Here is a 26,721-nt window from a genome sequence, read left to right on the forward strand (position 1 = left end):
AGTTGGACAAAAGAAGTGCTAGAATGGTACCCGATAAAATATGAAAGGGTGAAAGGAGGAGCGCAAGGAAGATGCAATGAAATTAGTAAAATGTGTGGGGTGAGATGGATGGGAGTTGCCTAAAACAGAAACCAATGGAAACCTTCATCGAGCAGTGGATGGTGAGTGGCTGTAAATCATGATCATGATTTACATATTGACATAGATACATTGTACATAAGAACATACATACATGCATGTATGTAGATTTTAGTTTTCGTTAGGTTTTCAGGGCGCAAAGGCGTTAACTTCATAATTCCACATTAATTGTTCAGGGCAGTATTTTAAGCTTTTAAAAATTGTACATATTGCCAAAAAGTTGGGATGTTATATTGATAAGATACCAATGTGCTTTGATTAAAATATAAAAACCAGAACAAAATTACACAAAACACCTTTTAGTCTCTAGAGTTAGCATATTTGTGACAAAATACGATATAAGTATGCATACGAAGTATAAACATGATATATTTACCTACTAATGATAGATCCATAATTTTATAAATTAAACTAAATTCTAGGTGAATATGGATAATATGAAAAATTACGTGCCTACTCGTGTAATAAAACTAATTGGAAAACTCAGTGGAAACACCCGAATATATAATTCTGTTATTGTTCCATAAATTGGATTTTCACAGATAATTTCTAGTGTTAATAAGAATCACACATCACAATATAGTAAATGATGACATATAGCAACAATATACTTATAATATAATCAAATAAAAAATGTATATACAAACATACATTTTTTAATAATTATACAAATGTAAGTATGGAGGTACGCTATGAATTCAATAGTGAATAGATGATAAGTGGTATCAATTACGTTCGACTTGATCTCGAAGTATAATAATAACAAAGCCTCTCAATTTATCGCAAATAATGAACGACCTCGCAAAAAATGAAATAAATCCGAAATGGATCACAATAAAATTTATACAAAAACGAAAGAAGGCAGAAATAGAAATAAAATGGAAAAAAAAGTTAAATCCTCGATCAAGCCCAGCGTGTATATCGCTAGTTTTTCATTGTCCCCGCCCGAGTCCGCCTACAACAAATCATGTCGATCAAAGCGCCTTTCATCGCCCTTGATTGCGCAGCTGTTGCGAACTTTATTCCCTTTTTGCGGTGTCGCCATTGTTGCGTCGCTAATCTCTGCTAGGATGTCCTACCCGACGAAAAATCAGGACTGTTCTCTCAGGACATGCCAAAAAATTCTCTTTTGCCAAACCTTCAACGATGGCGGTTTTGTTATGTGAAACGTCAAAATGTATGGACGTCTTTATAGGTCTTTGACGTTTGCAAAATATAGGAATAAACAAAAAAATTTATACTCGAAAAAATACTCTTAATTTTTTTGAATAAATCTTTTGATACATTTTCACAATTCTTAAGCATCAATTGTTGAACAGAGACTCGCAATGTGTTTATAATATTTTCCGCCGTGAACCAGTTTACTTTTTTTAATCCTTTGTACATACATAATATGATTTCAGAAGACGACAATCTATTTTTTTTAAGTCTTGATTACTTGAATAGGCACTTATGCGTTTACACTGAATATTTTCATACCTGCTATGAATGTAGGTATATACAGTACTTAACTAAATACTTAGTTAAGATAAGAAAGATAGGTATATATACAAATATACAATGTACATATATATTAATTGATTATTTAAAAAAAATACAATACTTAATTGATTGAGTCGGATATTTAATTTGGTAATGGAAGGAATAATTTTACATTTTTGGTATGGAAGGAACAATGTTTTAGTGGTGATTTTTCAAGAAAACCATTTTATAAATATGAATTATATTCGGAAAATTCAAATGAAAATAAAATACATATGTATGTATGCCTGTATATACATGACATCAAAAATACACATGAGCATCCTGTACGCAAGATACCTTATGATTCTTTATATACAGGAGATTTGTTGATTTTTCTCATCTCATTGTCAGTCGATATAATGTTTGTGCAAAGACGTGCGTATACCTACGGATACGTAACATAACAATACAAAAGAAAACTTGTCCGATTCGTTATGCCTCTATTCGGAATCGTTCTGTATATTTTCATACGCGAATTTATAAAGAAATCGAAGTCCTTTCATACAACAGATCGTCTCGAAGTATAGTATTCAATTTGAGAAAAATCCACGTTTTCTAAGAATTCAGCGGGTGCATTTGAGCAGACGAAAAGTGTGAATGAAAATGTGAATATTTTTTAAATGATCAGATATAATTTTCAAAAATTACATATATTTTTCAAAATTCCTACATTTATGTAAGTAACTACGAATGGGTTTTGTAGCTATTTAATATTTTTTCTCTCTGTCAATACCCAACGAAATTATTTCAGAAAGAAACATGTTTATTGTACACACATACACACATACTCATATGAAGGTAGGTAGATAACTCTTTGGAAATGATTGAGAGCCGCCGAAACATTCGCATTCAAACATATTATTACCTGGACATGTTTCTTTTGTGTTTGGACAAAAAGCCCAGAGATGTAATTGTTCGGTGATGATTTGGGAATGTTTGCACACACACATGGGGTGTCAGAGAATTCTCGTCGGGTGCCGGACACCCGACACGTCGATTGACAGCAATATTTGTTTGTCGTAAAACGGATACCTTCAATAGAAATCGAACCAGAATTGAAAATAATAATAAATATATACGTTTGACACTCCTTTAAGAGTACTACAAAGGCTGCGGATATGTACGAAACGCCCGGTAGTAATTGATGTCAATGTGATATATGATAAATCAATATTCAATATCAAATTGTACATTAGCAGTAAAATTTAAACGATTTAGCAAAGTCAACATAAACTTAAATTACTTAATTTAGAATTAAATCTGAAATAGATCATCTACCATATTCCGTTATCATGTTAATTTATTCTAAATTTAAATACTTAAACGGCAAATTATTTCATTTATCAATACAATTAGAAAAACTTGAAAACAAATAAAACTTTTAATAAGTAATCCTATGTAAACAAAATTACATTCTATTAGTACAATATATTATATATCTACATATATGACATTATACATATCTGTGAGAATTTTTTATTATCATTCAATAAGGATGCTGGTACGTTAGTCATGAATTTAGCCGTAGATACTGTCCTATATGTAATGTGTATCGTATCTGCCATGGCATATTTAATTTCTCCAGATACAAATGATCATTTATATTTATTTCCGATTGAACATAAATCGGTCATGAACTTTACATAACACTAATTACTAACACGAAATTTGAACATTTCAATCCCACACAAAGACGCATCGAACTCTTCGAGTTTTTAAAAAACTATAACTCATCCATTGAACTACACACAAATATAATGTAATTGAATTGCATTTCAATTGCCCGAACAAGACCACTAACACGGATGGGCGCGCTATGATGGATGCGTTTTTAATACATATTCGTCCACTGTGGGGACAATGAATGTCTCTTTGATGCTATTGCGATATATAAATATAGTTTCGGTTGGATTTTTTTCACGTGCTTACCCTGCGCAAAATTGCCGTGGCGAATGTTTGCACACAAAAGATCGGGCCTTGGACCGTCGGGCGATCGACAATGGCGGGCGTGAAATTGACGCGATATTGTCAGTTGAACCGCCAGGTAACTCAGACCATCTTTTGACGAAAAGCCGTCACGACAAGTCCTCAAAGTGTGGGGCGCGGCAAGTGGCTGAAGAGCCGGAAAAGTATGAAAACATTGCTATGCGCGTACGATCTACACATGTATATCGAATTCATTTGGAGATGACAACCATTATTATAAATTTACTCACGGGGAACATGTACACACATATTTGGGTTTGAAAAATACACCTATGTATGTACAGAAACATGTGTATATTTATGTATGTATGTGTACATATGTACTTCTCTAGTTAACGTTCATCTTTTAAATAAAATATGATTATTTTATTTATTCTATTCTATTATTGATCATAAAACGCTTCATAGTTGAGAACAAGTTAAGGGATGCTTTTATGTACTTTATATTTATATGATAACGGAAAAGCTACAAAAACCCATTTATTTTAACGAAATCTTAATAATTTTATTTCTTAAAAGGTCTAAGTTATTAGAAGTTACTAATTTTTTTGATAGACTATTCCAAATTTTAACCGCTCTATTTGAAAAGAATTAAGAGAAATGGTTATTTATATTATAATTTTATACACTTAAATTAGATAAAATTTCAATCTTCTCGTTTCCAAAGTGATTGATTCACGATTCATTATTTTTAATCTCATATCATATTAAAGTGATTTCAGTTCGGAAGGCATTTTTGTAATTCTAAGTTGTACCCTTTCTAAACATACAATGTATTTTTTAAAATAAGGATTCAAAAATATGTAAACTCATATTTATTTTTTTATTTATACAGGTATATACCCATTTTTAGTGATATGACATCTATGATCAACATATGTAAGTATTTTTCAAGGCCAACTACAAACATCAATCATCAACATTACGATCATCATAGAGACATCTATGGGCAAATTTTTGCACTATTTTTAAATATCAACACATTATGAGTTGCAATAAACTTAAATTTTGCGAGAAATAGGACAGAATTGCCAATTTGTTGGAACCGTTTCCAATGCAATCAAATATATTGGCAAACTCAATGACAGAGAACGATCGACCTTATAGTTACATATCCAAGGTCTGGCCAGCAACAAACCCGTAACCACACAATCGAAAACATTACATGCTAACCACTGATCTATGTAGCTGGTTATATGTATGTAGTCTTAGGCGGTCGATGGATGCTTTTCAATTAACATTAGACCGTTCCATTAGTGTTCAAAGCCAGAGAAAAAAATCATTGATTTTCTAAGAAATTGACAATAGTGGAATCATTTTTTGTGCGAAAATCGTCCATCAAACGCCGATCTTTGCTCATATGAGCACGTTTTTACAATTTTTGTATATTTATGTTTATGTACATATATGTACGAATTCCAGTAAACACCGATAATTCTACAAATAATTTTTTACGTAATATTTTATGCTATGCTATTATGGTGACGTAATTTTTACTTTATATTTAATGCCCTACTGTTCGATATAGTATTGGTATTAAAAGTAAGAATAATATACTTATCTCTGTACTAAAAGTAATGCTTGTGAACTTGACCGAATGTACTTGATTATATTATCAATGTTTAACAGCCGATTAGCATTTAAATGTAAGTACTTAGCGCTTTATTCAGATTGGCGTACGTTCAGGCACATTTATTAGCATGAATTAGCGTCAGTGCGAGTGTGTTCGAAAGCGAGAGAGCGCATTAACGATTAGATTGTTTATTTATTATTATTATTTGTTAAGTAATTGATTGTTTCAACGATTTGTAAACAATAGAAACGTTCCGAGCTTAGATCGACACGGACAACGCATTAAAAAGCGTACGCCGAAGAGATTTGTTGTTTAATCGGCGTGAAGTTTGAGAAATCCGAGATCTGATGTCGCTCAACCGATTATCGTCTATTATTTTATAATCTTTTATTGCGTTTATTATTCAATAAACATTAAAAAGTAAATCCAGAATACAGAATACGTTTAAGTACGATACAATTTATTTAGGTAAATACTTTGTCATAAAAGATTCAGTCACTTTTGTACGTGAAAATTCCACGAAAATTAATTTTAATTATTACTCCAAAACCCTGCATATATTAGGTATACCTATTTTCGTACTTTTAAATAATAATCTAGAATTTTAAAATAATTAACAATCAAATCATTCGACAATTTCTGTAAATACTATTACTTTCTTTAATTTCAGATAAGGTTTGCATATAACTATATAAGTAATCGTAAGCTAATTTAGTACATATATACCTATACTTTTCGAAGGTAAAGGTAGTCGAAGAGCTTACCTTTAAGTATTTACTACTACTAACTACATAAGTATTATACATACAATATACCAACTTAGCTCTTATAATGCGTAGGTATAATCAAATTTACTTATCGGCGGGGCTAATTGAAATAGCGAAGTTAATAAACTTTTAAAGTTAAAAAGTTTTTAAGAATTTAATAAAACCGGAAACATTCAATCAAATAAATGCAAGAAAATGAAAAAAAAAATTAAATAAAAATATCCGTAAGTCAAAATAAGAATAAAATAAAAATAAGCTCAAATTCATTAAAAAATATATACACATACATATGTATGTATGTATGTATGTAGTTGTAATAAATAAGCCCGCACTAGTAGGTACATGCATACATCCATGCATACATACATACATACATACATACATGTGTGCGTACTTAGTATACATTTGGTCCAAAAAATTCAATTGCATACTTATGTAGATTGCAACATTATACGACACGTGTAGTGAGTCAAATATCAATCGGCAACATACACATATAAAACTACTAGAGATAAACTTTTTTACATTTACATTTATTTTCATCGTCATCATCATTCACAGCCATTCACCATCTACTGCTAGATGAAGGCCTATTCGACACACTTTTATTCGTCTTCGTTTTGAGCAAATCTCATCCATCTCATCCCACACTTGCTTTATGATTTCCTCGGGTACCATTCGAGCACTTATTTCGTCCATCTACCGTCCGTTTTCTAACTACGTGACCCACCCTTTAATTTTTTTCACTCTCACCATTAAACCAATCAACCCTATCATACTTCTAACCCACGTATTCCGTTTACTATCTATACTCGTTATGCCCAGCATACAGCGTTCCATACTCATTTGAGTGCACTGGACCTTATGCACCATTCTGGAGTTCAATGCCCAAGTTTCGCATCCATACATCATAAAGGCAAGACACATTTATCGAAGATATTTTTTTTCTCGCACAGTGGCATTTAAGATTTGAGTACAGCATTCATTTGCCCAAATACACTCCATCTTAATTTCATACGTATCCTTATTTAATTGTTTTATTTTAGTTTCGACCATTGTGGCATTACAAGAATCCCTAATGCGCCATAATGGTCGAAAATATAATAGAGAAGCGGAATAAAAATACGTTTATAAATAATCATAAAAAACAATAACATTATAATAATCAATTTTATATAAGATTTCGAAAGAGATTTTGTATGTATGTATGTATCTATGTATGTTTTTGAGTTTTAATACGTAGAATCCGTGACGTTACCGAAAACATTTAATTTTCTATAGTGACGATATCAATATTGCTTTCGATTCCATTTTTGATTTCGATTTCGTTTTCAGTTCCGGATCCAGATTCCTTTTTCAGTTCCGTTTCAGGATTCCTTTTTCAGTTCCGGTTCCGGACTCCTTTTTCAGTTCCAAATCCGGATTCCTGTTTCAGTTCCGAATCCCAAATCTTTTTTCAGTTTTGGTTCCCGATTTCTGTTTCAGTTCCTGGTCTGGTTTAATGTTTCAGTTCCGGTTCCAGATTCCTATTTCAGTTCCAGATTCAAATAAATTTAATAAAAAAAACAAATGAATGTAAACTATTAGATAAGCCATGTTTAAGCGATTTATATTACAAATACCGAGCGAAGCCGGGTAAACTCACTAGTAGTAGATAAAGTAAAAATATCAAATAAACAATATATGTATATATGTATAGTATGGAATGTCTTACATCTACATACATACATCCAGGACCAATTTAATATATACATATACATAAGAACCGGCCGTAAATTCAAAACATCCCTGCGAAGTCCAAATGGAAGAAGATCAAAATTCCACTCATATATCACATGCAATCATAAAAATAATGATGAGCGCAGGCCGCCAGATTAAAATAATCTCCGATAACCTACGCTCACTGAGGTGGAAAATATCATATGTACACATATCGCGTTTCATTTGATATATGAACATATTTATATAGTGCACGGATCGTCGTCCGCTTAATAGAGTTTGTACGTATTGAGAGCACATGGGAAACGACATTCAAACATCAAATACATATTATAATTTAGGCAGACACGAACGAAACGAGAAACCGTTAACGGTGCCGAATGGAAGTCGTGATCGACTAATACACTTTCTACATTTTGTTTAATCAATTATTTTTTTTCCTCATTCTATAATATACGGTCTCGTTATCTGACGAGTGCATTAAACGCGAGGCCCGGTAGCCGGGCGGTAGCAAGGTGTTCGCGTCACTCCGTTCGATATGAAGAGTTTCACGGTTGCGCGACCGCGCGGCAAGATCGGCGACGATAAAGCCGGGTCCCCCGACACCGAGATGAGGGCCCCCCGATAAAACGAAATACGCCATTGTGGGGACCCCGACCGCCTAGACGTGGCTCTTTCCGTACGCTCGCCACACTTACATATGTACAATGTGTGGTGTGGTGTGGTATGGTGGCTTTCGTCTTTTTACGGCTCGATGATGAAAAAGATCTCCGCGAAGATACGAAACCGCGATTCGAAGGACGCTCTGAAATATCGCAGTAAAAAATTAGATATGCCGACTGCGTCAAAATATAATATGTAATATAAACTTGAAAATAAACATGACGACGGTGAACAAATAAAAAGCGGTGGCGTGTGATTATGTGCAAATTATACGGCAGTACGTTTATAATCGTAAAAACCCATGTACATGTACAATGTAGAATATTTATCTTAACCAGAGAGTCGGAATCCGAGTCGTAAAAAAATGTTTTCAGAAATATTTTAGAAGAGGCTTATAAAAAATCAATCGACTTCGACTCCCTTTTATTATTTTCTTCAATTAATTACAGTTCTATTGAAGTACGTCCACTAATTTAAATTTAATAATTTATTTATAAAAATCGTGAATTTAAATTACATTATAAATACAATCGTTGAATTGCATGTATTTTGGTGTGTTATACCTACTTTTTTATTATTCTCATTGATTTATTTGTGTATGAAATTCATATATACATATACACTATGAATGTACTTACATTTCATTTATACCTATTTAATTACCAATAAATTGGGTTACATGTCAATTTTTAGTGATTTTTTTGTATTCCTTTAATTTTTTATATTTTGAAAATCGCTATTATTTTTATTACTAACAATTTTATAAGTTAGAAAGAAAAGTCCATCTTACGAAGATGGAAAAAAATAAATACATTTGAAGTGCCTACTTAGGCTCTATATAGGATAAGTTGCGTAAATTTTGACCTTTGGCACTATTATCATACAAACTAAGGAATAAATCAGATTTAATATTTTAACTTTTCATCAATTTTTTTAATTGTTGAATTTTTTCTTTGCTTTTATAAGTTTCAAGATTTTTTTTAAGTTAAAATTTGTGTCGTTGTATACTTTTGTTAATTTTATATATACATACATATATGTAATTAATACAATTTATAAGTCGTAATATTTCATTTAATTTTCATATATTTGAATACCTACATACATATGTATCTATCTGGTGTTATTGCACGCTTATTTAAATCTTCTTATTTATATTTTAATTGTTGTATTTTTCATGTAGATAAACATATATGTATGCTTAGCTAGAATGATGCCTTGGAGTATACATATACGTATATGTAATATCACTATGGCAAAATTGTAGTAAATAAATAAATAAATCTCATTACTTGTACATATATTAGTATATTACTATATCAAAGTATGCTTTGAAAAATTAGTATACGTACATATGTATATGTATGTAGGTATATTACATAAATAAAAATGTAAAATACTACAATCATCCCCAAAATTAGATTTGTATATCTACATACATATGTATCTTACATGTATGTACGTATCTATGGTAGTATGAATTTTAAAATATAAAATATACTTAGGTATATAAAATTCCTACATTTAATAAATTGATTCTTATCTTATCTTATTTTTCAAAGTAAAGATTAATTTCAAGTACCAAAAAGATCTTATTCTAGGGCAGTCTAATTGGGATATAAAAATTTTGTACAAAAATAAAATAAAACAATATAATAAAAATAGCCACCACATATATACAAAGGTACATACATACATTGTAGTTCGTAATCAAAATTCCAAAAAAAATCTTATGCAATATAAAATTAGTGTCTATTAGTCTCTTTGACTCAGTTCCTATAATCTTTTTGTTACACATACACATATGCCCATCAAAAAATAAAATGCTCATTTACTACATAAACTGGTGTATAAGTGTGTGTGTATGTATCATGCCATTAGATTTGATATGCGATAACGAAATGGAGTTTTGATGAGTGGAAATGTCACTTTAGCGGAATGTGGAAGAAGTGCAGCCAGTCCATCACCTGTTTGATCACACCACAAAAAAGAGCAAAAGACCCATCATAGAACCAGATTGACAAAGAGAAAGAGAACGACCGTCGTCTAGCTTGCGTACCGAATGGCATATTTTCTAAACGCTTTTAATTTTGAAAGCCTACCCTGTCACCGTTTACGCAAAGTGGGTAAATAATAACGGTAGGTGTCGATTCATTGGAATTCGAAGCAGCTACGGTGGTTAACCATCGCGTCCATCTCTCGAATGACAGGCCCGGATGACGGCCGTCACCTTGAAGAGGGGATAAGGACACGGCGACAAAAACGAAAGAAACCTCTGCTTGATTGACAAAATCCATTAAAGGCGTTTGATTACCAGGTGACATAGCACCGAACGCGTTCATCAAACTATTATACATTTATATGCCTATACAGGGTGGTCGCGAATTGAATTAACCGGGAGCCCGTTTATCGCGCTTGTATCTGTGTTATCTTCCATTACGACGGAATGATATCGAAAATTTATGCGAATACCAAGATACGAGTAGCTTCTTGCCTTTTGTATCTACAGGTAGGCAAAGTTGACTAATGCCGTCGTTTCGTCTGAAGATTAAGGTACCAAATTCGTCGAAACTTTTCAAAATATTTAAGTCGAAACACAATATTTTATTTATCAATACATAAGTAAGTTTAAAGACAAAGTAATAAAAAATATAAGTATAAATATTTATGGATCTGTATTTCACAATTTTTCTTTAATTTAATGACTATTTTCGAATTACCTAACGATATGTACGATATTAATTAGTGTCAACGAGTTTTTTTAGTTGGAACGCCTCATGCTTTAAATATTTTTTACTCGTATATACTAAATATATGTACATATCTGCTATTTTTTAGTTAAAAAATGAATTGAATATAATTAGACTGTAACTAGATACGTCGACATATGTATTAAGTATGCTTATGCATCGAAATATTGTGTTATTTAAAATATAAAACTAAATACTGCTATTAGCAGGGCAATAAACCTATTTATAATTAATATAATAATACTTTTACACGATAAAAAAAATAAAGTTTTATAAAATATTAAGTATACATACATATGTATAATATAAGAACTGATCACCAAAAAATTACCAGCAGCGGCGAAATATTGAATGAAAATATATATTTTAGCCTTGAATCTTAAGTAGACTTGAATTTTTGTTTCAATTTTTTTCAGTTGTTTGAATAGCACCTACATACATAATATTTACATACATATGTATACATAGATATGTATAGTCCAAGTGTTCACTCCAGTTCGTTCCTGAGCATATCTACCAGTTTCTTCATACACGAACTATCGGTTTTAGTTTCAAATGCTAACAGTCAAAAGCTATCTTCAAATAGACTCACCAGGTGTCGCATGCAACTTTCAGCTACAAACCCTTTGAGATTTAAAAACGCCAAGTATTAAAGAAACCACGTTACAATGTTGCTATAATTCAAGGTTCCGCTAATTTTTAAAATATTGCAACCCTGGGTAATTATACTGTATGTACATATAAAGCTGGGACAAACGATTGAAAATACTTATGCCCAATAGTTTGTGCATGAACAAACTAGTTTTTTGTTAATTTGTTCCTTTGTGTCCACTATAACTGGCCAGTTTAGCTCGTGTATGAACAAACTAGGATGTTCATAAACGAACGAAATGTACACTTAAACTGTAATATATACACCATAAAGCAGTAGGTGAAGCAGCTTATACCCATACTAAATTACTGTCCATTCTACTAGTTGCACAATTGTATTATACGTGGCGCGGCTGATATGGTAAAATGATATTATTTATGAGTGCAACTATAATAATAATAATCTTCGAATGCAATTTTTTACTATGGCCGTGTTTGGCAGCTCGTAAACCGACGATGTATTACTACTATATTTTCACGGTGCAGACCCTTTTATACATATAATATGTAGTTTCAGATACGCAACTCCCGCTCAGACCCCACCCCCTTTATCTACGACTACCACTCGTTGGAGGCCCTGGTTCTGAGATAATTCCAGACGCTTTCAAATTATCCAATTTATTTTATTTTGAACGCAAATATAATAAGTAAAACGTTTTGGAAACATACTTATACGATACCCACTTAAAGTACAAATTTCGAGAGTAATGTTAATATTCCGGCGCATAAATTGCAATGAAATATCGATAGACACATTGCTGATATTGGCATTAAATTGAATAAAACATTTAAAAATAGTTGAAAAATTAATAATTTCCCTGTGATTGGCCGTTTCTGTCAGGTAAGTATGGTACCTACCGAGTTCCGAGTACTAGCGTAGCAGAATTGCCGCGTAGAATTGGTTTGAAAAAGAGCGAGGGGAGGGCTAGGGCTGAGAGGAGATGGCGGGGAAGTTAAGCCGCTTACAGGGGTGGTTCAACAGTAGGGAGGAGAGAAGGGGAGGGTATAGGGTGATTCAGAAGAAAGCCTGTCGAGCCGGCAACCCCCAGCTTCAAAACAATGCACGCAAGCCCTCTTACGACACCGTATTTCACAAGAAACACCACCGACTATCACTAAAGCTATATTTTTAATGTCCAAATAGCAAATAAACTACTTGATAGTGCAACTTATATTCAATTTCAAAAAGGTCTGAATTGAAGCAGTTACGAAAATAAAATAATTTGAAATTTAGGTTTCGCTACCAACCACTTATTGATATCTCTACACATAAAAAACAAAAAACGAATTACACTGTCTGATTTGTAAGTAGATAAATATGTACATAAGTATTAAAATGCTTAATTCTTAATTTTTAACTAACATTAAATAATCTGAGATTTATATATGTTTACGGAAAAAAATAATATTAGATAACTTTTGTTATTACATCATGTAATTTTTCTGATTTATTAACTTCTTATATTTTATATTCATCTATAGCTTTAAAAAATTATAAAGTAAGTAAGCCACAGAAAATTTAAAAATAACAAACTTCAGGTATTTATTTCAGTGCAGTTCTAATTGACCAAAATCTAGAATATTGACGCTCGATTCTGAAAATTTTAATTAAATCTTATTTAACACATCTCGTAAAAAATCAACGAATCTAATTTCGATACACACACACATTGCGTCGATGAATATATATGTACGCTATTTAAAATATTTTCCATACATGTATGTACCTATGTACATATAATATATCTTTGCAGGAGACATACATATGTATGTACCCATATATAATTTATTTGAAATATTGATATCATCTGTGGAGTGATTTTTCGACCGAAGGGAATAAGATTTTTCAAGTGAAAGCATCTAAAAAAAAAACGGATCGAGTGTATAAGCCTTTAAATTACATTTTTTTTTTGACGTAAGATTACGTTAGCTATGTACATATATAATACCATATCCAAAACTACTATGTCTCATATAAAATTTATCATTGAATAGGGTGAATGACGTTTTGTAATAACATTAATTGGCTTGGTGATATAAGTCAGTGGTAATAATGACAATTTGTAGGTCCCATAAATTACAGCAATAAACGAATTAATTTCCAATTCCAATGTTCGTAAAGCAGGTGAACTAGACAATGATAATAATGAATCTTCGTTAAATATCAACTATGTAGATATGTTTAGTGCTTCTATTTCCGCAAGAAATTCTATGCTAGAGCATACGTGAACACATCGGTATAAAAAACTTCGAGCCCGGTAATTAATTTAAGCATTTAAGATATTTATGTATTTACCTTGTGGGAATCCAACAGCTTCGAGACCATGGTGCGAGAGGCCGAAGGGACCAAGGCCCCCGATGCCCGTGGCTGCCATGCCCGGTCCATGGGGGTGGCCATGGTGGTGGTGGTGTGGGTGGTGGTACGGCGACTGCGGTAGATGATGATGGTGATGGGGGCCCTTGAGGTAACCCGCCATCTGCGTGCTGAGATAATGGTGGAGGGCGGAAGGCCCCCCGGAGCCTCCTCCACCCCCAGCCGCATTCGTCAGCAACGCCATCGACTTCTAGTTCAAAACCAACAACAGCAACAACGACCGCCACTCGTGGTGTCCGAAATGTTCACACATCCGACGAGACCTACTCGACGCGTCCAACATTTTCCATTGGACATGTCGGCGCCATCAACAACCGAAAAAACTGAGCTTGATACTCTTGCACATACTTGAACACACTATTAATTTCAAAAAATTCACTGTTTCGCTTCGCACATCATAAGACTTTTTTTATTGTGATGATATTTTTTCCTCCTTGATATATTGATGGTGATTCGATTATGATCTGAAAATTAAAAACAGAAATGTATAATCATTCAAAAAGATTTTACTAATAAAACCACCAAATAATAAATGTTAAATCATAAAAGCTAACGCTTAGTTAATTTTAAATAATAAAAAAACAACCACTTGTTGTAGCTATGTAAGTATTTTACGAAATCTGAATTATGTTTTTTGGTTCAAAATTAAAAATGACCCAATCCATGTACATATGTACATATGATGCCCCTAGTATCAAAAATAGCCAAAAACCCCTAACGCTTTTTTTTCATAAAATACAAGTTTGATACTATGATACTATTTCACAAGACAGTTTTGATACTATGTCCCATTTAAAGTTAATTTAATACCAAGCTTAGCCAGTTTTGACAATCACAATTGGTAATTATGGATTTCTCATGAACAGTAAAACCAAATAGCATTGAAATAAATATAAAGAAAAAATACCAAAAAGCACCTTTGGCCATCTTTGATAATAAAAGCCCCATGCTCAAATACATATATAATATGTTCAAGAGTATTGTTGAAAATGTCAGTTTTTTAACTTCACTTACATACATATGTGTATGTAATATATATATATATATATATATATATATATATATATATATATATATATATATATATATATATATATTAAGCTTATTATTTCACCTCATTTTATTTATTTATTTATACATATACGGCCGAAAGAACCATAATACAATAGAACAATAATAAAAAACAATATTAATATAGGAATAGAAAAATAGGAGTTTTAAACAATGAAGATTACCGATATGATTAATTAAATTAATTAATAAATTTTCACGATGATAATAGAAAAACTTCGAAATTCTCGATGATTTATTTTATTTGACACAAATTTGTTTTTCAAAAATATGTACATTGCTTTAAAAAAAAAGTTTTCGTTTAATTAAAAAAATGATTAATTTCAAATAAATAAAACACGTTTAATACATTTTTAGCAGAAAAACTAATCATCATTTGCGTGTATTTTATCTAAGCGTTTGAAAAATTAACAACGAAACGAATTGTATCAATTTTATAATCTTTTATCAAGGCATAGCTATGCTATGTATAATACATATGTATGTACATAAATAAATATATAAATTAATACATAAATTGAGAATTAGCTGCCTAATAGGTTATATCAATTTTATGACTAGTCTAATTTATGAATTAAGTACAATATTTATATACATAAAACTGATATATGTATGTACATATGTAATAGATGCTTACATACATACATATATTACAATAGGTACTATAATAGGTACCTAAATAATAACTAAGTTCTGAGAAAAGCAATAACCATATGAGCGACCACCCAAAAAGTATATGCATAGATATTACTTAGAAGTAATTGAATAACTTTTTCAAACAGAGTAGTTATAATATACATACATTTGTACATATAATACAATCTTCAAAAAATAGAAAACTTCTTAATTTCACATTTTTCTTTGATTATTTAACTAAAATATGTATTTATGAGTGGAATACATATTTATTGAAAATAATTAAATACGCCTACTAAAATATAAAATTATATTTTCCTTCTATGAAAGTAATACATAAATTGTAAATACATTAAATAAATTATATTATTTTACATTAGACGTAAATTGTATTTACTTTTTATAAAATTTATTACCCTCATGGCTATTTATATTATATTTAGTACGTACCTATTTAAAATATCAAATTTATTTATTTTTCGCACTTAACAAAAACACAATCGATGACAAACAAGTAAGATTGCTTTTAAGTAGGTACAACAGGTAGTATTATTGTATACATACTATATAAAAAAATAAACAAACAAAACCTTCTAAGAAAATGTGCTAATGAAAAAAGCAGGTAGATCGTAAAATGCGAAACTTTTATCAAGATGTTAAAAAAAATAAAATGTTAGCAAACAAATTTACTCGTTATTCTCAAACAGAAATATAATTATTTAGGAAACACTATTTCAATAATGTATACGTATGTATAAATATAGGTACCTACAACTAAAAATTAATTAAATAAATTAATAAGAGAGCATACTGTTCCATTTAATTTAAATCTAAAGAGAATTAATTTTTCGTACGTATTTACATATATATTTATGTACACTGTACAGGTACAGTAATGGTACAATTGAGTTATGCAACAGAATAGTGCTGAAAGTGTGCCTCGAGAATTGAAATAAAAAAAAGTACAACACTGAATATTATCAATGATCCCTTAATGAGTTTTGAGTTTTCAATGCATGTTTCATAATACAATCGGGAAGCGTGGCGATAATGCGAGTAACGGTCATCGTCAACAATGCCTATCAACAATAACCGTTTATGCAGAAAGTTGTTCTGTTACTTTTGTGTTTTTTTTCGTCGATTTTCGGAACACGGGGGACGGAGATAATCCTAACGACCGGTAGCCGAAGATCCTTCTTGGTAAACGGATGCACAAACGTAATTACTACTATGAAACGGACAGCATTATCAAATTTTACCTACTCTTCTCAAGTAAACTATTTGTTTTGCAAAAAAGAAAAAACAGATTATATTCCGATTTAAACACCTTTGCAAGTATTGAAAATGTATACTTAAGTAGGTACAAAATTGTAATCCGAAATCTAACTACAGCACGTGGATATAAAAAATATATATTATCTTGAAAGATATAGTTTATATAATATGATAAAACGCTAAAATATAATTGTGGTATTTAACACCTCGATAATAAGTATTATAGTTAACTACATAATAGCTAATTTATCAATATCGTAAATTCGATGAATTTTCCGTTATTAACTTTGTCGCAAACAATGTCATTGACAAGCTTTATCAATTTAACCACGTTGAAAATTCACGTGATTTATTATACAAGGGATTACCTAATTCAATACGTAATTCTGTACGTTACGTAAGTATTGTAAGTACTCAGTAGTGCGTATTTTTCTTATCTGTTTTTACTACATTTAAGTTTGTATTAAGTTCAATGCTAAATACACACGTATTATAAAATAAACATAATTATAACACATCAACCGAGTTATCAACATGTTTCTGAGGAAACATATAACTGGCGTACATACACACATACAATATAAATACTTACAAATATATTATTACTAGTGTTTTTACCCGGCTTCTCTCGGTATTTGTAATATAAATTTAATTAAATTTATTTGAATAGTTTAATTTTATTTTAATATTCGTTTTTTTTTATTAGATTGAACGTCATGGATTTTACGAACCAAACGAACAAACATACAAAGTCTCTTTCGAAATTATATGTTAGATATATGAAAGCCATCTAGTATAAATTCAATGAGTATTATAAAGTATATGAGACTGGGTAATTTCTATCGAATAATTACAATATGAATTATGAACATATGTACATATGTACATACATATGAAAGTGGCGGAAGTCCAATTTTCAGTTCCAAAAACACTATTTATGCTTAACTTAATTCACAAATTGTTATGACTTCTTTTAAATCGATATGTCCAGAATATCGGAAAGGCAGAATAAACATATTACAGACCACCAGTATTTTTAAATATTATTAAACGCAAAACATTATATTAAATGTTTTGAAACATTTCTCGAAATGAAGGAAAGTGGATTTTTGCCACTTTTAAATGTACCGGTCCATATACATATGTATATACATAGTGGAGCAAGCAAGAGCTGCATTCTTAAAATTGAAAAATGTCCTTACCACACGTGATCTCACTCTGTCTTAGACTTCTACGATGCTACGTTTTCAGCATCCTTCTGTATGGGACAGAAGCATGGACCCTGTTTCTGGAGATGCCACGTGTAAATAACTACAGGACTTTGAGATGTGAACATACAGAAGAATGCTGAGAATCTCACGGATGGCGCGTCGTACCAATGCCGGGGTGCTAGCCCTGATGGTAAAGTATGTCGAAGTGCTCAAAAGTGTGAAAAGGCGTAAATTAGAGTACTTTGGACATGTGATGCGGAACGAGAAATACGATCTCCTCCCCCTAATAATCCAGGGGAAAATCGCAGGCCAACGTAGTCGGGGCAGGCGGAAAACGTCGTGGCTAAAGAATCTTCGGCAGTGGTACGGCCTCAGCGCCCGAACACTATTCTGAGCAGCCGTATTCCACATATTGCGAATGGAATATACACGCATTCGTTTGTGGTTCAATACAAATTCATCTAAATATGAATCAAAACGGGCACGCGTTGTGCCAAATTGACGCCTCATCTTTCTTTTCACACGCATCCACATATTTTACACATTTTGCGTATGTATTTCACTATCATTTGGATCCACGAAATTATAACCACTTTTACCGGAATTCGGAATATTTCCGTACGCTGCCCAACCGTCCGAAATTATATGCGAACCACGCAGTATTTTTTGATTTTTAAATGCTTTTTATTATTACGAAATTATGTTCACAATACATCTTATATCTATTTTAATAGCTACTGATCTACTGATCATTTTCTATTTTTTCAATTCAATTTAATTTGGTTAGTAATCATAGTATTATATTATTCTAATGTTAATCTACAGCATAATAGGAAAAAGAGCTCAAAAACCTATTTACAATCCTTAACGCAGTATATGTCGGAGTATTTCATCTGGTAAAAGTCGAGCTATTTCAGGGCACGGCAATACTAGAGTGCTCGCAAAGAGCAACCAATGACAGGAAGGAGCGGGTCGACCGAGTCTCGCTTCCGAGGCATATACATATACATATCTATTTAAAATGTTAAAAACATTAAATAGTTTTATACATACATATATAATTCATAAGTACGCTGTAATTATTCATTAAAGTTCCTACCCGTAATTTATGTAAGCAGTCAATGGATTCTGTTTTAATGGCTTATTAAATTTTCAATTTATAAACAAAGCATGTGTGCGTCAAACTTTCCATACGCTAATTAATTTTAAGCTGCTGCAGATGAGCAAATACGAACATAGCACACTCGTTTCTCACTAAATCTGTACTTAATCCTTTCGAAACAATTTCCGGCGATACGTATTGTGCAACAGTTTGAGAAGCTTTCGCTCTTTCGTACATCCTTTGTGCTCAATGGGAGGGTTCGAGTAAACTGTGGGCGGGGCACGCATCGCAAGAGGGGGATATAAGCCAACACGCCCACATAATGCAGGTGTATTAAATCCAAAATAAATAACAATTATCGTGTAAAGTACATCCATAAATACATATATGCCTTGAGAGATTGATCATTTGGTTAAATTTGATACGACTACAAAGAAAAGAGAAGAAGTCCGAGTTGGCTCACACCAATAATACATTTTAAGTATTAAAAATTAAACAGATTGTTGTATTATATGTTCTTTTTTTATTATTCTGTGATATTTAATAATTATCGGGCTCGGACAAATACAACTGTTGTAATGATATTTGTAAAATTATAAATTGAATCATCAAAAAATACTTTGAAAAAATGCTTACTATGCGTTTTTAGACACGAATACACACGACAACACCCCGTTAATGGGTAAATGAAGAAGCAACGCGTTAGAGAGGTGAAAAAAATATTTTTTACTGTGGTATTGTACGACATACATACAATGGACAGCGTCGGCCATGACCGCAGACTCCAACAAAAGACATGACGACCTAATCAACGCCCTGTCAGAAGGAGCAGCATCGCCAATGGAAGCTGCAGCATCAGCAACATCAACGCCAGTGTGACTTCTCGGAACACGTGTTTGGTAGCGAGTCACTAACGATGTGTACGACTCGAAACAACGGACACTGAACAATACGGATGTACAGTTGGTTCGTGGAAAGCGTCTCTAACGAGTGTTTCGGGTTCGATTCCTTGAATGGTACCTTTAATAAATAGTAGATACCTTTTGATGGTCGTTAGACCAAGCGCTGACTCATTGCGCTAATAAAACTCCAGGAGGTACATATGAACATACATATGTGTACATCACAGATTATATTATGTAGACACGAGTAGCCCAGTAGCTCGAGTTTCACTGGAAAAAAAGGCTTATAGGCACAAGGAAGATTATTGAAAGTGAAAAAATCTAACAATTGTTTAATATCCTAAGCTAGGTGTGCGATATAGAAAGTAAGTAGGTACAAATGTAGTAGTTCTCGTATTGTTTAATTCTATACTACATAATTAAGTACTTAAAAATAATGCATCAATAAATTGTAAATTGATTCCTACTACAAAAGTATTTATCCATAAAGGTTTTTCCCCAAGTAGATTGCATTATTGAAAGTGGCGTCGGCAATTTCAAAAATTAGATACCGGTAGACTAAATAGTAGACGATCGATACAAAATCAATTATTACACAACATTATTATGGTAGCTCAGTATGTAATGGCATATTTCGCGGATTAGCAACATAATTCCTATTAATATTAACACAATAATCATTATTGGTAGATAAAAACTCATAAATGAGTATTATCGGCGCATGGTGGTTTGCTTTTAATAGGTGTATTGTAAATAAATAAAAAGATAAGTGAAAAAGTATGTATCAAAAGATCATATTCACATCTAATTCAAAACGCAAGCTTAGTCATTGTCTTGATTAATAAGGATTAATACTATAATACTCAAAAATATCAAAATGATTTGTTTTTAATACCTAACTAAAAAAATAGGAAAAAATCATATGGAAACAATTATTTTGTAATATTTTTTTTTATCAAATTGATTGAAGAGATAAAACTTATAAAATTGTGTTAATCCTCAATCGAATTCATGTAATCTTCATGTTTTTTCATTTCGAATAGCGCTAGTACTTGAAATGATAAGATTATTTTTATTTTGCTGTAGAATCTCTTATCTGTTGTGTATCAATTTTTAGTAAGCATTTGCCGTCGATTGTAATAACTTTAATATTTCAAATTCCTATTTATCGAATGATGTAATTTTTTTATTCTATCGATTCGTGTATTAATAATCCCTTATCAAGCCAAATAAATGTAATTTGGATTGCGATTTAACTTTCGATTTTTAAAGTAAAATTAAAACTATCTAGTGTATATACACATATGTATATGTAGGAGATTATGTCATAAGATTGTACTCAAGTATAAATATTCAATTACAAATGTAAATATTCAAGTATAAGTTCACATAAATACGAAGAATATAAAGGAAAAACAATTCCAGTTTTTCAATCAAAAATACTTGCCCCCCACTCTCATTCATACTGTTTTATAATCGTATCATTAATGATAACGATTTACTACTTGATCAAATGAATGATTGATGAATTTACAATATTTTAGGTAAAAAATATCTGTGACACATTGTTACGAATCGTAAAGATAATCATTTGAAGCGCCTTTTGAGTGAATAATAAATATTTACACATTTTATAGTAACCGAACACGTGTAAGTATAGATAAGTACTTAGATAAAAAAAATTGGTAGATATATATATGTATATTCTTAGATACCAGTTATGGTGAATTTGAGTAAGAAAGTTGAATTAAATAAATAAAATTAAAAGTAAGCAGGTAACGTTAAGTTTTATTAATTTTTTTTGTAGGTTGTACAAGCTGATTTCATTCCGTCAAATAAAGACACTGAAGTACATATCGTACATTCAAAAAAACCAAATTCAGAAAAAATCATGCTTTTCTTCTACGTGTGTACCTACTTAAAACCCCAATAAACCTGTGTTTACAATAAAAATACTCAAAAAAAAATAGATAGTATATAAAAACGAGGTTTCGCGTGCCAAAGGTTCGTTACCTTACATTTGCTATCACAGAACGACAATGTATAATTATTCGATAAAAAATTAATCCCACTAATCTGCGGTTAATCCTCTCAGAATTACCGATAAACGCAATATTCGAAAAATTCTATTGAAATCACCGAATCAATAACAAATTATAAAAAGAATCGCTTACATGGGAAAAAATAATTTAAATTTAATACAAACACGTAAATAAACAAATATTTTGTTGAGATGGATATAAACTAACATTTGTATCAACAATAAAATCAACTAAGCATTACATAGACATTTCTACATGTAATTGTTAAGCAACTTATATTGTTTTCAAAATCGTTTCTTTTAATTACCTTTACAAAATTATGTGGGTATGATGTTTTATTACCTAGAAAAAATATTTTTTAATGTCACTAAAATTATCATCTATACCAATTTATATAAATTGAAGCGTTTCAAAACAATTCCGTACAAATGTAGTACCATACGAAAATCCTATAGAAAACCACAAATTATTCCAATAAATATAACCCGCCTTACATATATTATATCTGTTGATTTTATGTATGTCTTAACATACTTACTTAATTGACGCAATGTTTTTTTTTGTTTTATTTGGACATTGAAATTCATCGAGTTGGCTAACAACAATTTGTAGGCCTAAACGTACGCACAGTAAACTTTGGCGCACACCAAAAAAAGAACTTAAAAATTTCACAAAAAAAAATACATATTCCAACGAAGCCGTACTTGTACGATTTTCTTGGCACAAATTTTAAAATCAATCGATAAAAATTCTAAAATTCCTTGGAACGCAATCTAAAGAATAAACATCACGGAGACATTTCATTTCTATACGCGATCAATCAACTATTGTTAACAGTAACGATCGAATGATTTATAAATTCGTAGAAAATAATTCGTAATAATATAATAAGTACCGAAAAATACCAATTTTGGCTTATGTACATATCGTATTACATATACACACACGTAAATGTATCGTTTTATATTAATTTAAGTATATTAACAAAATATTAATTACTACCTAAAATAGGCAAATAGATAAAAAACATTCAAAACAATATGAAGGCGGTTCAGTTTTTTTTATAATATAAAAATGTTTGATTATTTTTAGAATGTGTATTAGCTTATTCATTTAATATATGTATGTATGATACATATGTTTCGACATACATATATATACACATACATATGTAGATATATCTATATTTAAAAATATTATACAACGCAAATTAAATCTTGCATAAAATATAAAACAAAATGTCTTATTTATAAACGTGCATAAAAAAAAACAAAAACAAATGAATAAAAGAATAAAACAAAATGTACCTTTTGAAATGGTTGTTTTTCTACACGCACAATTACGAGCAACTTGAAAATAACGAACACATTGGACACATTTCACTGGTGAGTATTATCAGTGTGCATATTTTTGTACGTATGTATATACATACATATATAGTAGATATTATATTTTGCGAAAGCACAAAAGCTCGGGTCGATAACTTGCTTTGTATCACGTATGATTTTCACTGAGTTTGTATTGTTCGTATCGTATGGTTTCTAGAGAGCTATGGGGCTGTCAGGCGATGGGGAGGGTGAGGTGGGGTGGGTGTGGTGTCGAAGGGGTGGTGAGGGGGTCGCGGGGCGCTCCGGGCTCCGACTGCAGCGACCGCCGGCGCTCAACTGGAGCCTCAGCCCGTCTTGGGGGCCACATAACGCTACTCCTACACAACACACTGCAACGCCAACACAGCACTTTCGGCCAAAATCGCTAATAAATATATTTGTACTAGCCTCTTCTTATTTCAATTATTATTACATACATTCTAGAAATTCTAGTTTAATTGTTATGTATTTCAATTTTCAATACACAACAATTAAATTCGGTTTAATATCCATGTTTTCTTTATCTTTATATGTATGTACATATGTACGTAGTAACAATAGATTAAGTTAAGTGATCATGCGAAAATTTGACCTCGGGATTTTGACTGATTTGAACTCGGAATCGATCACTGATCACATTTTCATAGTTAATAAAAAATGTGTTAGTATGTGTCTGTGAATTTCGAAGATGATTCAAATACTATCACACCGAAACTTAATATCATTTGTAATTTTTTTCAAATTTTCAGGTTGACAGGAAGAACGAAATTTCCTCATATAAGGAGAGGAAATTTCACCTCTTTTTGTAAGTTTTTCAATTTAATTATCTCCCAAATCGCTCACCGGATTGGGTTGAAACTTTTTGACATTTATTAGGTATGATAAATTTCATACTCTGTCTGTTATTTTTTTAATCGATATTTAATACCACTCGTCTCTGTATTGCGCAACTCTAATCCATCTCACCCCACACATTTTCCAAATTTCGTCTATCCATCTTTCCTGCGGTCTTCCTTTTGCCCTTTTGCATTCTCTCGGGTACCATTCTAGCACTTCTTTTGTCCACCTTCCGTCTATAATAACTACGAATTATCTATATAATAGTTAGGAACGGTCAAGCTTAAATCTTTGGATTCGTGAATTAATGATTTGGAGTATCGATTTTATCATCAATTAGCTAGTTAATGCTAGTTAAGGATAAATTAAATTGAAAACTTAAATGTAATGCAAGGGGAGTATATATACACATTTCTCACTCGTTTTTTAAATAGAAGATTAGTACTTTTATGGTCTAAAAACCAAATATGAATTTTATATATAATAGTTGTCTTAAATTAAATAAAATTTAATAAAGAAATCGCTCTCGTGATATTTTTAACGCTTTTTATTGTATGATCTATATGTATTTATACACAGCTAACTTTGTCACACTATCAGTCGTTGTTTTATTATATTTTATTTGTTCTTTTGTCTTTGCATTTTTTTTAACACCACCATATTGGTCAGTTCGTTGTTCAAGTTCGCGCTCTAGTTTACGTCTCATCAGTGATAAAATTACAAGATACATCAACTCCAGTTGCGTGCGGTGTAAATCTATTTTGTCGCACAGTCTTACTTACGTGTGCGCGAGCAGGATACGAGGGGACTTGGTATGATATCACCTATTCCCCGTGTGTCTTACTCGCACTCACGTTAGTAAGGCTGTGCGACAAAATAAGGGAGAATTTCACCGCACACCACTGATCAGTACAAATTTATAATGCTTACTTTGTCACATTTCACACTAATTGTCTGATGGTTGTTGTTACAGATGCTGACATCACATTGATTGTTCCAAATGTGTGACGCCACAACGACAATGCGCAGTTTTTTAAACGGTTTGTAAAGTGCACGAATGCGATCACCTAGTTACATTCATATATATACATAAATGCAGAAAACATTGCTGAATACAAACAAAAATAGTCAAAAATCAATTAGTAGAAAATGTAAAATTTTTGTTTGAGTCTTTGTATCAAATATTGATTAAAATTAAATTTGTCGCCATATAGTTTGTAAAAAAATAGTTGTTAATTACGTACAATATCTTATTATTTTTACTAGACTTCCCTATTGATTCATTCAAATATTTATATAAATGATATAGCGTGAATGGAGATAATGTCGACACAGCGAATCACAACAGTTCATCAATGATATTGCTTCCAAGATCGACTTGTATCTATAAGAAAAACGCAGAAAAAATGGCCGTAAAAAATGTCAAGCACTTACTGAACGCAAACTCATTTACTGTCTCAGTTTGATTCGGTGACTCGCCTTTCTCCATGTGCATCAAACTATTGCTTCATTGCAATGCGAATCGTGTCAAGCACATACATACAATATACATATTTATACATACATACGCATTTACTTGACTATTCTACATACAGCATGGATCAAAACTAACGCATAGGTACGCATGTTTATAAATACGACAACATTTAAAACCCATTCGTGCACAATTTATATTTGTAAGTTACGGGACCTTACGACCTTACGTCGTGTTTCTTCCCAGATATGTATGTAAATATGTATACATATATCTCTCATAAAATTTAAAAAATAGCACGAATAATTATGATTGAATTTATGTATGTATAATAAACAATCTTTCGAAGTACTTCCGAAAAATTTACTGAATTCTTACCGACAGAGTTTTAAGTTTTTCTTATCAAAAATCCAGGTAGTCTTGCCACTTGCACTTAAGCGCAAAATTACCAGAATCCATTTTAGCCATATCAGTGAGGTTTTTCCCAAGCTGGGAAATTTCGAACCTTTTCTTAAATATGCACATAGGTCTCTTTCGCTTAAAACATTTCCAAGAATTATAGGGATATATTTTTCCATAATTATGGACAGGTAGGTATATATATTTAAAACGTATGTGTACTAAATATTAAATCAAGCGAGAATATAAAATTTTTAATA

The 26,721-nt window shown here is 31.5% G+C and overlaps 1 protein-coding gene across 1 annotated transcript in view; it reads right to left on the minus strand.

Moving 5' to 3' along the window:
- The window catches only part of LOC143909020 (uncharacterized), a 34,895-nt gene extending 20,286 nt beyond the window's left edge, over nt 1–14,609 (minus strand). Inside the window, exon 1 of the mRNA XM_077426907.1 lies at nt 14,068–14,609. Within this exon, the coding sequence (XP_077283033.1) occupies nt 14,068–14,329 (262 nt within the window). The 5' untranslated portion in view covers nt 14,330–14,609. The remainder of the gene's footprint in view (nt 1–14,067) is intronic.
- Nucleotides 14,610–26,721: the final 12,112 nt, after the last annotated feature.

The sequence above is a fragment of the Arctopsyche grandis genome, chromosome 3, assembly GCF_051622035.1.
Source record: "Arctopsyche grandis isolate Sample6627 chromosome 3, ASM5162203v2, whole genome shotgun sequence".
NCBI lineage: Eukaryota > Metazoa > Arthropoda > Insecta > Trichoptera > Hydropsychidae > Arctopsyche > Arctopsyche grandis.